The following is a 16546-nucleotide window of genomic DNA, read 5'->3' as shown; positions in this document are numbered from 1 at the left end:
ATTTCAATGTACATGTCTGCCTAACATATGATACGAATATGGTGCAAATGTCAGGTAATTTTTACTCATATCTTTTTAATAAAATTATTTCAATTCTTAAATTTTTTAGTAGATATAATTCACATACCTGGAATAGTCTAAATGAATTCAAAAGTCTTTAAGCTATCGATATAATGGACTAAAAGCATCTTGTATACTCGTATTTGTGGTAAAAATATGATTAACCATGCACATCATAAACTCCTTGGTGACTCAGTCGAAAGGGGATGCTTACTCTTCCTAGGCACTTGACCCCACCTCTGGTATGTCCAGGGGTCCGTGTTTGTCCTACTCTTGATTTTGTATTCTTATATAGACGTTATGATATTGATCAATGTTCGTTATCTTCACCTCTCCATACTCTTCATATTTGATATACAAAAACAATATTTTAATTTTTAAAAAACCCGAGGGGAATCCTGTCAACGGTAAAATTTAAGATAAATCCTTCAAAGGTATTGTCTTACAAAAATATGTACTGCAAAGACGTTAAAAGTGAACGTGCAAAAAGCATTGCGTCATTCATTCTCTACACAATAATGACCTATTCACATTGTTTCTAATTAAAACGACCCAATGATACTGAATTAAATTTTACTGAGTAATCAGAAATGTTCGAACCGCAATGATATTCTTCCTGATTACGTTACCGAGCTCAATGTATAAATATTGCAGATTTAGATTTAATCAACATTTAACGTCTAGGTCTCCTCAGGTACTCGACACAACGATTTCAAGGTGAGAACTTAAATAAATTTGCACTAAGAAAAATTTGATGAAATAAAAAGAGTTTTTGTTCTCAATCTATTTTAACATCACGGACTCAATATATCGTTTTGCTGTAGAATACACCATAACTATGCAAGTATAAATGCTAAATTTTACAAAACTCAGAAAATGCATGGCACGTCTAAAAGTGTCGTGTAATCAGTTAATGGCATGATTTCTTCAAATCCCACGGGAGGATTCTAGGAGAGAAGTTTCATTTAACCATGGTTTCTTATACTTTATACGGGAATCATGAATTTTAACAATTTTTGAAAAGAAGAGAAAAAATATATCTTTGGAAGAAATTCACAATGTCCCCAACAGCCAACACAGACTGATTTACAATTAAGTCTCTGCAATTCTGATATCATTCATTCAACTCTACAAGGGAAAAAGCAGTACAATTTCTTGAAATTATTTTCGTTATGGATTGTATAGCTTGGATATAAAAGAACATCGTTAGAATTAAACACAGACGAAACAGTTTAACCAAATCATGAAGTAAATAAATTTGATTTTTTTTTTCTGTTTTGTAGATGATCCGTGCTATTGCCCTTCTCTGTCTTATTGCCGGTGCATTTGCAATCCCTGTTCCAAGGAATAATTATCCTAAACCAGGATGTGGACAGTACGGATGTTCTCACAACATCCACTTTAATGGGCATTCAGCCGCCACCTCAGCAGCTGCAAGTGGTTTAAACGCTGCTGCCTCTGCGGCAGCCGCCTCAAATCAAGGATTTAGTGGTCATCAAGGTGTCATTGACCTCAACAATGGATTTAATGCCGGACTCATCGGTGGAAACTCAGCTGCTGCCTCAGCAGCTGCAAGTGGTTTCAACGCTGCTGCCTCTGCCGCAGCCGCCTCAAACAGAGGATTTAATGGACATCAAGGAGTAATTGGCCTCAACAATGGATTTGATGCCGGACTCATTGGGGGAAACGCAGCTGCTGCCTCAGCAGCTGCAAGTGGTTTCAACGCTGCTGCCTCTGCCGCAGCCGCCTCAAACAGAGGATTTAATGGACATCAAGGTGTAATTGGCCTCAACAATGAATTTAATGCTGGAGTCATGAGTGGAAACTCAGTCGCCACCTCTCCACAGAATGTTGGACCTTTTAATATACTACCTGCTTACCAAGCGCCAGGCGTGCATTATCCATCCGGACCAGTATTCAATGGTGTCGGCGATTCATCTGCTGCTGCTTCCGCATCTAGCGCCAATATGGGACCTAGAATCGGAATGGGAGGTTTTACTGCACCTCAATTTACAAATCGCATCAACAATTTCATGTTTAATCCCATCTTAACTGGACAAAACCCCGGAGCTGCTGCTGCCTCCGCCGCTGCCTCTGCCAGCCAACGCGGTGCCGCCTCCGCTGCTGCTGCTGCCTCTAGCGCCAACTTGAGATCAGGAATCGGAATGGGAGGTCTCATTGGATCCCAACTCACAGGTCACCTTAATGGTCCTGTAATTCAGCCTTTCCAAGGTGTACCATACCCTGTTGGTCCCCTTATCGGACAAAACCCCGGAGCTGCAGCTGCCGCCGCTGGTTTTGCTACTTCCAACGGTGCCGCATCCGCGTCCGCTGCTGCATCTGGATCCCAAGGATTTATTGACGGTGGCATTTTGCAAGGGAGATCACCAAGGATTATCAACTCCAACATTGTCCCTGGCAGAAAGGTAAGACTTCATAAATAACCCTTTGTTATCTTTACAAGTATCTTTGAAATAAATTACATTTGTGTTATTCACTCTGGATATCAATGTAATTCTTCAATTTGATTTTCAGGTGTACTAATGTACAAGCAGTATTAAAGCGGACTGTGATAGACACATACAAACAACTTTGGTGATTGAGACTGTTTTTGTTAAATTTATTATTGTTCTTTGAATAAATTATTGTACAGTATTACTGGAGTTCGATATATGTATATTATTCTAAATGTTTTAAAATTAGTCCTGATACTATAAATTATGTTTTTATCAGATCAATCTCTCATATTTATCTTCTTTAAAGACACATTGATACATGTACATTATTATATCGTGTCAGTTCATTTATTGAACTATTACACGAGAGTCCATGATAACAGTAAGATGACTTAAGAAAAATACAAGCATTGTAAGAATTCAAATATCCATCGAAAACATTCTCCTTTGATCGAATTCTTGCGTGTACATACCACAGAAAAATCTACCCTCATAAAGTATTTATACCATATAAGATAGTAGTGTCGGAGGTAGCGAGGTCCTTTGTCATTTTAAACTGTCACTTCATTATGGTTGAGAATTTCTTTAAAATTTATTGGGTTTCTTGCATTTTTTAAAGTGCGTGGAAAAAGAAAGGGATTTTTAAATTTTGTGATGCTACTTTTAAACTCAATCATTTTCATCCATTCTTTTATTGCATGTGTTATGCCAATGAAATATATGAAATTGACCTTAACCTTTGGACAACTATCAGAAATAGCAACATATGTATAACAAGAACCATTCTCATTAATGAGGTCATGAAAAAATAAATTCTAAACCATGCATACTTTTATCAAGAATAGTTTCCCTCCAATATGAATTCAGAGATTGAAAAATATAGGCATATCTATTATAACTTTATTACCTTAGAGAATTATTCTATATAAATTAGTTCAATCCACAACTTAAAAATATGAACCCACAATTGGCTTTGATAGACTTCATGATATTTTAATATATCATGTCTCACAACCCAAAAGTTTTGCAAGGTCTAATTTTGTTAACACATTATGAAGACCTTTATATGAAGATATTCGTTGTCTCATACAGAATGTTTCAGAGCTGCCATAAAGTCCGGGAACTTAAATTTCTTATTTTCATTTCACCATCCACATAATTCTTTACAATGACATGTATTTTCACCTGATGATGGGGACCATTCCATACAAAGGGGAAAATGATCAAGTTTGGTACAGACATTTTCACGTGGATTAAGGACGGCCATTAGTATAAAAAGTTAAAGATAACGAACAGTGATATATTTCATAAAGAATTCAAAATTGAGAGCAGGACAAACACGGATTGCTGGACATACCAGAGGTGGGATTGGATGCTCAGGAGGAAGAAACACCCCCTGTTGACTGGCGACACCCGCTGTGAATCTCATCATAGCTTGTATTGTCCTAGGTCTTGATCAGGTAAAACGTTCTTAAAATCCTAACAATTAAAAATTAAAGGTTTGTCACATTTTGAAAAAGCGGTTGAACAAAATCTTAGTAAGCTTATTTGACATTCGAAAATACAGGTCACAATATGTGAATTATAAGAGACAATATAGTATAATTAGATTTACTAAGTAATTCCTTCCTTACCATAAGGTCAGCTGTTTGAAGTTACATAAACTTGGAATATGACAGACACACCACTTTTTTCTCTCATCTACAAAAAGCATTCGCCTTGTGTATGCTTGTACAATAGACGATAGAGATGCAGTGTCATGTGGAAATCAAACAATGCATATTAATATTGTAAAATATTTATTGTTATGAAATATATGAATAATGTTTAATATCAGTTAATGTTGCAAAGTACATGTGTTAGGTATAAAGAAAATAAGTCTTTGAAACCTGAAATACTTCTCATTTATTGTCAACTATATCAACAAAGTTGAAAAATATTAAGTTTATGTGGTAAACAAATGATATCTGATGATTTTAGATCTTTATTTTTAGGCGCTCGCTTTTTAAAATCACACTTAATTCAATTAAAAATATTTATATTTCTTGTATTCGCTCGCCTCATAATTTTTATCTCCAAACTTAAAAATAATATTTGTAAAATAATTTCGCCCTCTCGCCTCACTTTTTTTTGTTTGAAAATCCGAAGAACTATTTTACAAATTGGTGTGGCCTTAAAGAAAAAGGAGTATTGTTCATTACCTTCACTTTTCATTATGAAAATTAAATTTGTTAAATTTTACGATACGATAGTACATTTATTATATGGAAATTCAGTTGTGTTAATTGTTACAGGTGTTTATTTTAATCATCTAAATGTTAAATTTCACGTGCAAAAAGGTTGAGTAAATTCAAGTTCATTTGCCTCATTTCAAAATAAGCATGCGTACAGCTTCCCATTTTTTCTCCGATTTTGTAATTTGTGATACTGTTAGATAATAAGAATATACACAATTTTATGACAAACGAGACGACTTCAGCTTCTCCATCGTCAACTTCCCATATTCGTGTAGCAATATTTCATCAAAAACCTTCATATAATGTTTATGTCTCTCAACTGATTCGATATGCAAGAGCATGTTCAGCGTATGATCAATTTTTAAATCGAGGTAGTCTACTATCAAATAAGTTGATGTTACAGGGGTTTCAATAGTCTCGTTTAAAGTCAGCATTTTGCAAATTATATGGTCACTATAATGATCTAATTTGGAAACACAAGCAGTCATTGACACAATATAACGTACAGTAATCTTAAATCCAAATTTCCGCCAGAGTTCGTTTGCTTATAAACCAAACTCTTCCAGTTAGGCATTATGGGATAGCGATTTCTTAGGCAACATATACTGTGTGACGTCACTGTAGAATGACGAAAAACATAACGTCAAACGTAAACAACTTTCAAAACAAGAACGTAAACATCAAGTTCATTACTTTACACAATAATTTGAACAGAGTCTCCCTACCTTATATTGGTCTTTTGATCATTTTATGTTTAAAATAAAATCCATACTTTCATATTAATGCTCTTAATGTCAATATCTTCAAACTTTTAACTACGAACTACTTCTTTAGTGTTATTTGCCCGCGTGATAATCGCGGACTCACAATATACAAATCTGTATATTGTACTGCGTCACATAGGAGAGGTGTATTCATAGGTGATGTAATGAGGCCTCGACGGGGAGTTTGATCTTAAATCCAATAAATTACAAAAGTAAGAAAAAGGCAAGCACTTACCCTCTCCTGGACATATCAGGTGGTATCAGGTGCCTAGGAACAGCAAGTCTCCCTTTATTGAGCGGTCACACCCGCCATGAGCCCTCTGTGTTAGTTTGCCGTCGACATGTATGTTCAATGAAATATCCTAATATGAAGTAGATTTGCAAGACTTTAGCGTCGTTTATTTCGAGTTCACTTGGATATATCGAATCGACATGAGTGAAAATGAGTATTGTTAGTAGACGAAGTGTCGTAGATATATCTAAATGTCAAGTTGGAAGCCACAACAAAAGATTTGCAGGACTTTAGCGTCGTTTATTTCGAGTTCACTTGGATATATCGAATCGACATGAGTGAAAATGAGTATTGTTAGTAGACGAAGTGTCGTAGATATATCTAAATGTCAAGTTGGAAGCCACAACAAAAGATGTTTTCTTCTGTTGAAGCTTTTGAATAAATTCTGCCTCATAAGAATACAAAAAACCAGGTAAGCTAATAACGGAGCACAATTTGTGCCCATGGGAATTCCGATGAATCGTTGGAAGAAGACTACGAAGAACGATCGGTTATTTTACCAATTTATAGTTTTTACAATAATTTCAATCAAGGACCTTCACGTGTCATGCTTTCTTTCACCTGCACAATAGATACTTCCAATGATAATTTCATTAACATATTTACTCTTGAAACATGTTGGATAAAACACATGAATGCTGAGTCCACACATCAATGAATTCTTAATCTCTCAGTTCTGACATTTTCACTTGATTTGCATCGGCAACGGCATCATATCTTTAGCATGGGATGAATCATATCGCTGCAACAGCAGGTACATACAGAGGGGTGATCATTGATTAGTGGGTCATTAGTAAAATTTACAAAATGAATTATGTAGTTTCTAAGGGAGAACATTATGACACATGCAAAATATATATGCCGACCTACTATTTTCACAATTCACCTTATGCCTTCAATTTAGGATTTGACCTTAAAATTTCACTGTCATCGTGGGATTATATTTCTAGGAATTGTGCTTATACGAAGGTGATAACTCTTTGCACAATTTCGTGGATGATGATACTCTTGAATAGTTCTATTCAATACCTTTCCAACGGTATAAACACAAGCCTTCAGCTCCACATACTTTTGATCTTATAGCCATTTCAATAGAGCCAGTCGCTGACCACTATTGTAAAAATGGTTGGGAAACGGGATGAGAATATTGAAGAAATTAGAGCTTATATAAAAGTTCGCACAAAACTCGGTCATTCGGTAATGCTAATTTTTACTGAATTGGGGGAGTTTATGGGTCTGATAAGGTATCTTATGAGACAGTTCGTAGGTGGAGAAAGAAATTTCTGACTGGCACAGAGTCCGTCAAAGATGCAGCAAAATCTGACCGACCTGTGACTGTAATAGACAAGGCAAATGTCTCAAAAGTCAGAGAAATAATTGAAAGTGATGGCAGATATACTATTCGTGATATGCCAAAGCTGTTGGCATATCGCTATCGCGGTGCATTTCATTTTGAAGATTATTTTGAAAGTACTAAATATTCCTGCCAGATGGATACCGCATATATTGACAGATGACCAAAAACGGGTACGAGTACAAACCGCTAAGCAATTGTTCAAATTGTTTCCCAAATTCAATCAAAGACAATTTGCAAACATTGTTACTGGTGACGAAACATGGGTTCACTATTTCGAACCAATAACAAAAATTGGAAACAAAATATGATTAACTAAACACGGTAGAAGGCCTGTAATTGCCAAAAGAACCATCAGCATAAAGAAGGTTCTTTATTGCATATTCTTCTCATGTGATGGTACAGCCGTACAAATTCCGGGGCCAAAGGGCAAAAGTGTTACAGGTCGATATTACCGAGATGTTATACTAAAAAAGCTCAAGAAATATTATCATAAACGACGCCCTGTGTCAGGATTTAGGCATGCTCGTCTACTTTATGATAATGCTCCATCACATACATCTGAGCTTGTGAAGCAATTTTTGAAGTCGGAGAAGTTTACCGTCTTGTCACACCCACCATACTCTCCAAATCTAGCCCCATGCGACTTTTTCCTTTTCCAAAACTTAAAAAGTTCTTATCTGGTCGTCGTTACAAGTCCCGACAAGCCCTTGGCTCAGCCATCAGTCAGAGGTCTACCTAAATCAGCGTACCGTGATGCATTTCATAAATGAATTCAGAGATTGAAATTATGTATTTCAAACCACAGAGAATACTTTTAAGGAATGTAATGTTCATTTCACTATTTGAGTCGAATGTTTTTGAGATATCGTACAATACACATTACATATCGAGCAGCCCTCATATATTGTAGCATGTTTATTTCCTGTACATGTTTTTTTTTGTAAGAATGAAAAGTATCACGATACATTGACATGATAAAGACCAACGAAATTAAAATATATGCTATTTCCTAATGTTTGAATAAAATGATTTTGAAGAAGGCCAGCTCATGGCTGTATCCTCAAACAGATAACAAGACGGTAAGATGCCATGACGCACACTTTCACTTGTCGTGGTCACCTACAGGTTAGGAATATGACCAGCTACAAAGTGTAATTTCAAATCAACACAAAGGCTGTCATTCTTCGTTCTTGTTTAAGGATGTTTAAAAACAATTACATAATTTTACACCTTCATTCATTCTTTCCTCTGACAATAGCTTTGTGGTAAACATGTCTTAAATTCTTTCAAATGTGATTGCGTTTGTCTTGTTTTCAAAACCGCAGAGAGATGACTACCTACAACGTGTATTACTTGCTGTATTCTTTAACTTATTATGAATAGCACAGAAAACATGTCTTTGTTAAATGCAAACGTGGAAATTTGACTTGACCTTGGAATGTGACAGTTATCAGTCAGAAACAAATTCTATGTTAAATACTATCATTCCTTGATCGTTGTTTTTTTTTTTACATGTAATATTTATGTTTTTTGGTGTGTGTGTTTTTTTTTTTGTTTTTGTTTTTTCTTTTTTACAAAATACATTATTGATGTTCATTGTGTGTTTGCAGAATTACTAGTAAATATTAATCAGGACGTTTTAATAAAAATCAAAAGAATCAAACTATTCCAGAAAAATTGATAAAAAACAAACAAAGAACAACCCTGCGTAGGCCTATATATATTTAGATAACGGTGTGTAAAATTATACTATTACGCTTGATTTATGTATCGCGCTGTTAATGTCAACATATCATTAATAGCTTATGAATATTTTTATGAAAAACAATGAATGAAATTCCTATACAGCAGCAATATATTATAATATATTAAGTATCATTTAACAATAAAACTCTTAGTTGTATAATATTTTCAAAATTTTATCAATTCGTCATATTTTGGGTTAAATGGACAAGAAGCGTATAACAGTTTGAAGTGTCAATCATCAACATTTAAATTTATGACACCTAAACAATGCTTACCGGTGTATTTTTTTTTTTTTAATTAATATTAATTTCACTTTCGGTCGATGACATAAAGAATATTGTTGATTACATAAAGTAAAAAAACTGGGACTTATTTCATTTGATAATTCTAAATGACCATCATTGTACTGACGTATAGAAATAGCCTTTATTCCATTAATATGGTAAAATCAATTGCATCATTACTTATATCATGAAATCAATTTTTATTGTTCCATATTTCCCTAGTTCTTTTTTGTCATTGAATATTTTGTAAAAATCAATTAATAGCAAGCGCATGCTTTCAAAATCTTAAGTGAAATATTGCACTTATCAACTCAATGAACAAATGAAGATGACGAAAGTGGTCAATCTAATACATCCTATAAATGATTTTTTTTTTTAAATTAAGAGAAGGGTAAACATCGACCCCTGGACATACCAGAGGTGGGATTAGGTGCATATGAGGAGTATGCCTCCTCAGTTGACCTGTCACATCTACCGTGAATTACGGATTATACGTGACGCTAAATTCAACATATTATAGTCCCGTGGGGATCCGGGTTAGAATAGGTCCTCATTCCCCCTTGCTTGTGGTAAGAGGCGACTAAATGGGGCGGCCCTTCGGGTGAGACCACAAAAACCGAGGTCCCGTGTCACAGCAGGTGTGGCACGATAAAGATACCTCCCTGCTCAATGACCCTAAGCGCCGAGCATAGGCCTAAATTTTGCAGCCCTTCACCGGAAGTGGTGACGTCTCCATATGAGTGAAATATTCTCGAGAATGACGTTAAACAATATACAATCAATCAACATATTATACATTGAATTATTAAGCCACTAATAATAATCTAGTGAATTATATTATACACAGTAAACTGATGTTAATATATTTATTTTAGTTAGTGTCAATGTGTACCTTACACTTGATACGAATGTGGTGCAAATGATCAGTAATTTTTATTCCTATCTTTTTTGATCAATTAATTTAAAATTCTTATTTCTTCTTAAAAGATGAATAACTTATACATCTTAATTAATCTGTATCAATTAAATTCTTTAAGTGATCGATGTTATCGAATATACTCTTCTTCGTATACTCACAATTTACACAATTCACATTTATGGGGAAAATCAAATATAGAAAGATAATTGACCATGCAAATTATAAACTCCTTGGTGTCCGATCTCCTTAACATACTTCTCATCTACAAAAACGATGATTAAAGAACAAAGAAAAACAAGGGGATTCCTGTTAACGAAAAACTAAAATAAGTGCTTTAAAGCTATCAACTGACAGAAATGTGTACGATAACCACGTTACTAGTGAACGTGTAACAAGTGCGCGTCATTCATTCTCTACACAATAATGACCTATTCACATGATTTCTAATTAAAACGACCCAATGATACTGAATTAAATTTTACTGAGTAATCAGAAATGTTCGAACCGCAATAATATTCTTCCTGATTACGTTACCGAGTCCGATGTATAAATATTGAAGATTTAGAATTAATCAACACTTATCGTCTAAATCTGCTCAGGTACCGACACAACGATTTCAAGGTGAGATTCCAATCAAAATTTACAATATGAATTTCCGAAGAAAAATGCGATGAAATGAAAAGAAATATTTTCTTCTTAATTTAATTTAATATCTTCGACTCATTGTATCGTTTTCTTGTAAATAAATAACAATTTTGCAAGTAATAATGTTAAATATAAAAATCAGAGAATACATGTATAATACAGGTAGTTTATGACCAGCGATATAAAGCTATGAAGAGATGAATACGACATGAAAGGTGAAGATAACGAACAGTGATCAACCTCATAACTCCTATAATTTGGGTATAAGCAATACAAAATAGAGAGTTCACCCCTGGATATACAGAAGTGGGATCAGGTGCCTAGGAGGAGTAAGCATCATGCATTTGGTCAGACTTAGAAAATATCTATCATATTTAGGGGTTTCCGTTAACAAAGATCCCCCCCCCCCTGAGTTGAAGACAATATGTCATAAATTCCAATTTACAATTTGAAGATCCAAAATTCGAAACATAAGAATATTTTTTCCGTTAACAGTAATCTGGTATGATACAGACTGCCAAAGTTCCAATTTCCTATCTTTTATTCCAATTTCAAAATATCCAGGCCTGTTTCTATTAAGGAGGTATGCTACACCAGAGAAATTTGATGTAGATAAAAAGTGGAGGATATGTACAGCAATATTTTGATGTTAAAAATTTTCAAATTTACTTTATTTTGTCAAAAAATACAGTTTTAGTAGAAGGTAATCTGAAAAAAAATTTAAAATCCCCGCTGGACTCGAATCTGCGACCTACATTTCAGCAGTCGGTATTCTAACCTACTGAGCTACTCGGATATGTATTTAAATGAAAAAGGAAAAGTCAAATATTGCTGATATCGATTTTTTTCATCCATGTTTTTTAAGCAAGTCAGCCATTATGACGAGGTAGAGTACTACCTTAATTTAGAAAATATAAGATTTTCCTTCCTTTCTATGTTGGTTGGTAAGAAATGTGCAATCGGATTATCTCTCCTCATTATTATTCCAATCAAGCTTAAGGTAGCCAATCCATCACAATGAGATCAAATTTATGATCAATGGAGATACATATATCAACAAATCGAAATGATTCATCTCAAAATTTTTTAAAATACTAACCATCTTTAAAAGTATTGCGTAATTATTCAAACATTAATATCTATTAAAAGCATGCTTTCTACACATTTTGGGGGGAAATCTTCAGGAAAATGTGCATTAGACCATCATTTTACACAGAAATCAATAAATTTAACAATCTGTGAAAGCAAAAGAAAAAAAAATATACAGGTGTACGAAAAAAACCTGCCCGTAACAGCCAACACAAACTGGTTTATAATCAAGTAATTTTGATATCGTTTAATCAATTCTATCACGAAAAAACTTTAAACATTTCTTGAAATTATTCTCATTGTGGAAAGGGTGGTTTAAATATAAACTGACATGCTTATACTGACGCTTATATCTGACTTTTATGTATAAGCTTAATCAAATCATGAAGTAAATAAAGTTTATTTTCGTCTGTTTTCTAGATGATCCGTGCTGTTGCCCTTCTCTGTCTTATTGTCGGTGCATTTGCAATCCCTGTTCCAAAGGATAATTATCCTAAACCAGGATGTGGACAGTACGGATGTTCTCACAACATCCACTTTAATGGGCAAGGTGTTGCTGGGGGTATACACAGTGGTGTCAACGACAATGGATTTGAAGCCAGGTTTTTTCCATTAGATGGAGGAAACGCAGCCGCCGCCTCAGCAGCTGCAAGTGGTTTCAACGCTGCTGCCTCTGCCGCAGCCGCCTCAAACCGAGGATTTAATGAACATCAAGGTGTAATTGGCTTCAACAATGGATTTGATGCCGGACTCATCGGTGGAAACTCAGCTGCTGCTTCAGCAGCTGCAAGCGGTTTAAACGCTGCTGCCTCTGCCGCAGCCGCCTCAAACAGAGGATTTAATGGACATCAAGGTGTAATTGGCCTCAACAATGGATTTAATGCTAGAACCATGGATGGAAACTCACAGATTATTGGACCTCTCAATGGACTACCTGCTTACCCAGCGCCAGCCGTCTATTATCCATCTGGGCCAGTATCTAATGTTGTCGGTGGTTCATCCGCTGCTGCCTCCGCATCTAGCGCGAAGATGGGACCTAGAATCGGAATGGGAGGTTTTACTGCACCTCAATTTACAAATCGCATCGACAATTTCATGTTTAATCCAATCTTAACCGGACAAAACCCCGGAGCTTCTGCTGCCTCCGCCGCTGCCTCTGCCAGCCAACGCGGTGCCGCCTTCGCTGCTGCTGCTGCCTCTAGCGCCAACTTGAGATCAGGAATCGGAATGGGAGGTCTCATTGGATCCCAACTCACAGGTCACCGTAATGGTCCTGTAATTCAGCCTTTCCAAGGTGTACCATACCCTGTTGGTCCTCTTATCGGACAAAACCCCGGAGCTGCAGCTGCCGCCGCTGGTTTTGCTACTTCCAACGGTGCCGCATCCGCTTCCGCTGCTGCATCTGGATCCCAAGGATTTATTGACGGTGGCATTTTGCAAGGGAGATCACCAAGGATTATCAACTCCAACATTGTCCCTGGCAGAAAGGTAAAACTTAATAAATAATGTTTTATTTTAATTTTCAACTACGTTTGAAATAAATTACATTTGTGGTACTCATTTTGGATATCAATGTAATTCTTCAATTTCATTTTCAGGTGTACTAATGTACAAGCAGTATTAAAGCGGACTGTGATAGACACACACAAACAACATTTGTGATTGAGACTGTTTTTGTTAAATATATTATTGTTCTTTGAATAAATTATTGTACAGTGTAAATGACGTTCAATATATTATCCTAAGTGTCTGTATATCCTTTTAAATCTCATGATTTATCAGATAAGATATATTGATGGAATATTATATCCCAACAGTTCTTTTATTTCACAAGATAATAAGGTGACTGCTATATAAGAGAAATGCAAGCATTGTAAAAACGTACACATATCCATTGAAAACGTTATCCTTTTATCGAATTATTACGTTTATATCTCAGGAAAAAAACTACCGTCATAAATAGCAATATATATTTTATTGAAAATGGATATTAACGGCAAATTTAAATCTCCACTTCATCACAAATGGATGCTTTCATCTTCTCCATTGTCAATTTCCATATCTATGTAGCAATATTCCATTATTACCCCATAATTATGTGTATATCTCTCAACTGATTCGATATGCAAAAGATTGTTCTTCGTATGATCAATTTTAAATCAATCCAGGCTGCTCACAAACAAATTGATGTTACAGAGGTTTCAACAGTCACATTTAAAGTCAGCATTTCGCAAATTGTATGTTCGTTATAATGATCTAGTTTGCCAATACAACCTATCATTGGGTCAAATACTGTCTGACGTGTTCTATATCGATTGTTAGGTCGTTCTTGCAACACTGATTTTGACTATTACTTCGTTTACCTGATCAAGACAGAGCGCTAACCGGTTGCCAGGGGATGCTTACTCCTAGGCACCTGATCCCACCTCGTGTATATCCAGGGGTCGGTGTTTGCCCAACTTTTTATTTTGTATTACTTATAGGAGTAATGAGATAGGTCACTGTTTGTTATCTTCATCTTTCATAAGATAGTAGTGGCGGAGGTCAGGTGAAGATAACGAATCTCATAACTCCCATAAGGCATACAAATTAGAGAGTTGGGCAATCACGAAACCCTGGATATACCAGGGGTTAGATCATGAGCTTAGGAGTAAGTATCCCCTGTCAACCAGCCTCACCCATCATCAGCCTTATATTTTCATGAGGTAAACGGAGTTATCCGTAGTCAGAAGCAGTGTGTCAAGAATGGCCTAACATATGGTAAGACACACGTCAAAAAGTAATTGATCCAATGACAGGTTGTATTGGCATACTAGATCGTTATATTGACCATACAATTTGCGAAATGCTGACGTTAAACGTCAGTGTTGATATCCTTATAACATCAATTTGTTTGTCAGTAGCCTGCTTCCATTTAAAACCTGATCATACGAAGAACAAATTCTTGCGTATCGAATCAATTGAGAAATATAAATTGCTGCATAAATATGGAAAGTTGACGATAGAGAAGCTTTCATTATGGTTGAAAACTTCATAAAATAGCTTCGATTTCTTGCATTTTTTTCCGTGGAAAAGATGCTTGGTAAAGAAAGGGATTCGGAAATTTTGGCATGCTACCTTCCAACTCAATAATTTTTATCCATCCTTTTATTGCATGTATTATACCAATGAAATCTATAAAATTGGCTTTAACCTTTGGATAACTATCAGAATAAGCACTATATGTATAAGAAGAACCAACTTCATGAATGAGGTCATCAATAAATAAATCTTACAACGATGCATATTTTTATCAACATTAATTTCCTTTCCAAATGAATACTAGGATTGCAAAATATCAGCATATCTACTATAGCTACTGAGAGAATGTATTCTTTACAAATTTGTTCAATCCACATCTGATGAACTCACAACTGGTTTGAATAGACTTTATGATACTTTTAATTTACTCTAGCTGCAGAACTGTAGCTCTCTGAGAAAAAGTGACGGACAGAGAGCTACAGATCCACCCCCTATAAAAACCTTGGATTTACTGCGCACAAAAAGCTGCGCACGGTTGAGGCCTGATATCGTTGTATTCTTGTGTTGCTGTCAGATAAATTTAATATAAAAAAAATTCTTAACATATTTTCCTACTATACTTGTGTCCAAACATACCTTTAAATATATTCATTAAAGCCCCATACGAACCGAAAACTCACAGCTTCAAATGATTTCGTTTGTTGACGTAGCCATGTTACTCTACCCCACAACCCAAACGTTTTGCAAGGTTTAATTTTGGTAAAAGATTATGAAGATATTTATACATGTATGAAGATATTAGTTGTCTCATCCGAAAATGTTTCAGAGCTATCATTAAGGCCTAGCAGTTATATTGATCATTTTCATTTCACCATGCACATTATCATTTCCAATGGCATCTTATTCCATCAGAGGATGGCGACCATTCCATACGAAGGGGAAAATGATCAAGTTTGGTACAGACATTTTCACATGGATTAGGTACAGCTATTAGTATAAAAGAGTTAAAGATAACGAACAGTAATATATTTTATAAAGAATACAAAATTGAGAATAGGACAAACACGGATCCCTGGACACACCAGAGGTGGGATCAGATGCTTAGGAGGGATAAACATTCCTTGTTGCCTGGGTACACCCTCTGTGAATCAAATATTATCTTGTACTGCCCTTGGTCTTGATCAGGTAAAACGTAGTCAAAATCACTGCGTATAGAACGACTTAACAATCAAAGGCTAAATGATATTTTGAAAAGGGGGTTATACGAAAACCTAGTAGGCTCATTTGACATTCGAAATACAAGATTCGAAATTCAATCTTTAAATCACAAATCAAAATACAGGTCACAATATATGAATTATAACAGACAGCATAATATATTAATCAAATTTACTAAATGTAAAAATTGCCTTCAATACTATAAGGTTAGGGGTTTGAAGTTACATAAACTTGGAATATCTTAGAAACCAGATTGAAAACATCACTCTTTTCTCTCATCTACAAAAATAGTATTCGCCTTCTGTATGCATGCACATTGTGTACATTAGACGATAGAGATGCATCGCCATGCTGAAATAAAACAATGCATATCAATATTGTAAAATATGCATTGTTATGAAATAAATAAGTAATGTTTGAATAGAAAGAAATACTATTTGTTATCTTCCCTTTTCATT

At 35.2% G+C, this 16546-nt stretch overlaps 2 protein-coding genes across 2 annotated transcripts; both read left to right on the top strand.

Moving 5' to 3' along the window:
• The first annotated feature begins 731 nt into the window (after positions 1-731).
• LOC125651113 (uncharacterized transmembrane protein DDB_G0289901-like) lies at positions 732-2715 on the top strand. Its single transcript, XM_056164938.1, has 3 exons — positions 732-777; positions 1344-2486; positions 2596-2715. The coding sequence occupies exons 2-3, from the start codon at positions 1344-1346 to the stop codon at positions 2602-2604; spliced, it is 1152 nt and encodes a 383-aa protein (XP_056020913.1). The 5' UTR covers positions 732-777; the 3' UTR covers positions 2605-2715.
• A 7976-nt stretch (positions 2716-10691) lies between these two features.
• LOC130054602 (uncharacterized transmembrane protein DDB_G0289901-like) lies at positions 10692-13571 on the top strand. The gene is made up of 3 exons (XM_056164937.1): positions 10692-10736; positions 12270-13337; positions 13448-13571. The coding sequence occupies exons 2-3, from the start codon at positions 12270-12272 to the stop codon at positions 13454-13456; spliced, it is 1077 nt and encodes a 358-aa protein (XP_056020912.1). The 5' UTR covers positions 10692-10736; the 3' UTR covers positions 13457-13571.
• The last annotated feature ends 2975 nt before the right edge of the window (positions 13572-16546 follow it).

This window comes from Ostrea edulis, chromosome 5 (assembly GCF_947568905.1).
Source record: "Ostrea edulis chromosome 5, xbOstEdul1.1, whole genome shotgun sequence".
Classification (NCBI taxonomy): Eukaryota; Metazoa; Mollusca; class Bivalvia; order Ostreida; family Ostreidae; genus Ostrea; species Ostrea edulis.
Note: the sequence above shows the minus strand (reverse complement) of the source record. Positions and strands in the feature narration are given on the sequence as shown.

Bases quoted from the DNA above. Each gene is read 5' to 3' on its own strand.
- LOC130054602 (XM_056164937.1), top strand. From the start codon at position 12,270: ATGATCCGTGCTGTTGCCCTTCTCTGTCTTATTGTCGGTGCATTTGCA.
- LOC125651113 (XM_056164938.1), top strand. From the start codon at position 1,344: ATGATCCGTGCTATTGCCCTTCTCTGTCTTATTGCCGGTGCATTTGCA.